Genomic DNA, 1,721 nt, shown 5'->3' on the forward strand with positions numbered 1-1,721 from the left:
AGCGCGGAGGCCGGCCGGCAGGGGGACGCGCGCGGGGGCCGCGCTAGCAGTGGCCGGAGGAGGCAAGCAGAGGCTCCGGCAGCTGCTTGAACAAGTTCCGCAGGGTGCTGAGCTCGCGCGACAGCTGCTCCACCTTCTTCTGCAGCCGCTCGTTCTCTGCCGTGAGCTCCAAGACCTTGTGCTGCGTTTCTAGGTTGCGCATCTTGGCCTTGTCGCGGCTCTTACGCACCGCGATGTTGTTGCGCTCGCGCCGGATCTTGTACTCGTCGCTGTGCTTGTCCACGGTCTTCTTGGCCTTGCTCTTGACCTGCGAGGGCGCCGGCGTGGCTCCAGAGTAGCAGGCGGGCGGGGGCGCCTTGGCGTCGGCGGGGCTCGGCGTGCCAGGCGGGCTGGACGACGAGGACGTGGAGAGGCTCCCGCTGCTGCCGCTCGGCACCGCCTGGTAGCCGAGGTAGGCGCGCAGCGCGTACGGGAAGCCCGCCGCCATGCCTGCGGCGCCGCCGCCCGGCGCCCCGGCCTCCTCCTTCCGCTTACAGTCCGCGGGCTCGAAGCCCGGCTCCGCCTTGAGCTCCGCGGGAGGCGGCGGCGGCGGCGGGGGCGGCGGGTGCAGGGGCGCGAAGCAACCCGGGTGCAGCGCGCCCTTGGTAGCCCCCAGGCGCCCCAGGCTCACGTAGCTGTACTCGGCTGCCTTCTTGCAGTTCTTGCCCCCGTAGTCGTCGGAGAAGAGGTCGGAAAGGAAGTCGTGGTGCTGCCCGGAGGAGGCGGGCACGGGGGCGGGCGCGGGCGGAGCCGCCTCGAAGGTGTCCGTGGCCGGCGCCGGGGCCTGCGGCGCGCCCAGCGGCTCCAGGTACGGGCTGAAGTCGATGGCGCGCTCGTGATCGCCGATGCTCCCCAGCTCTACGGCGGGGGGGCGCGGCCCGGGCCTGGCCGCCGGGGGCGCGGGGGCCGCCTTGCCGCCGTACGCAGCAGCCAAGCAGTCCGCCTCGTAGTAGAAGTTGGCCACTTCCATGGATTTAAAGGCAGGCGGCGGAGGCAGGGGGAGACATGCTGGGTCCCAGGCCACCAGGCGTTGCATGAACGCGGGTGCCCGGGGAGGGGGCCTGGGGCTGCCCACTCCGGCCGGCCCGCAGGTGGCGCGGCCTCCTGACTCCAAGCTCTCGCCGCTGTCGCTGTCGCTACTGCTGCTGCTACTGCTGTTGCTGCCGCCGCTGCTGAAGTGGCCGCTATTAGTGAGGGAACTGACGACTGGACCCTCGGTTGGGTCCCTTTCCCGGTCCCGTGCGCGGCTCTGACTCGCTAAAGTTTCTCCAGAGCTCGGTTATTTATAAGGCGGCCCATGGCAACGGCTGCGTCACGCTTGGAGGCCGCCCCAGCCCCTCCCGCCGCCGCCCGGACGCGGAGGCCACGGCCGTCCAAGACCCCCAAGAGGGCGGTGTCGGGGGAGGGGGCAGCCGGGCCCGGACCAGCAGCACTCCCTCGGGGGTCCCCCGGCCGCGAGGAGCAGCCTCACGCCCCCTGCCCACCCCCACCCGGCAGCCCCGGGATTGGGAGCGAAAAGGGGAGGTGCGACCCCGCCCCCGGACCGCCCCACTGGGCTGGCGGCTGTTCTGCAAGGGGGGGAATCCGAGGAGGGGGCGACTCGATAGTCTTCCCACCCCAAACACGGCCTCGGCCCGCCCCCTGCTGGAGAAGGCCGTGGATTCAGGATCGGCAGAGTACAG

The 1,721-nt window shown here is 71.9% G+C and overlaps 1 protein-coding gene across 1 annotated transcript; it reads right to left on the reverse strand.

Moving 5' to 3' along the window:
* Positions 1-16: 16 nt before the first annotated feature.
* On the reverse strand, positions 17-1,292 carry CEBPB (CCAAT/enhancer binding protein (C/EBP), beta). Its single transcript, XM_006839186.1, has one exon. The coding sequence runs from the start codon at positions 1,073-1,075 to the stop codon at positions 44-46; it is 1,032 nt and encodes a 343-aa protein (XP_006839249.1). The 5' UTR covers positions 1,076-1,292; the 3' UTR covers positions 17-43.
* Positions 1,293-1,721: the final 429 nt, after the last annotated feature.

This window comes from Chrysochloris asiatica, unplaced genomic scaffold, assembly GCF_000296735.1.
Source record: "Chrysochloris asiatica unplaced genomic scaffold, ChrAsi1.0 scaffold00023, whole genome shotgun sequence".
Classification (NCBI taxonomy): domain Eukaryota; kingdom Metazoa; phylum Chordata; class Mammalia; order Afrosoricida; family Chrysochloridae; genus Chrysochloris; species Chrysochloris asiatica.

What these genes read in the sequence shown, in the direction of transcription:
- CEBPB (XM_006839186.1), bottom strand. Translation starts at nt 1,075, where the DNA reads ATGCAACGCCTGGTGGCCTGGGACCCAGCATGTCTCCCCCTGCCTCCG.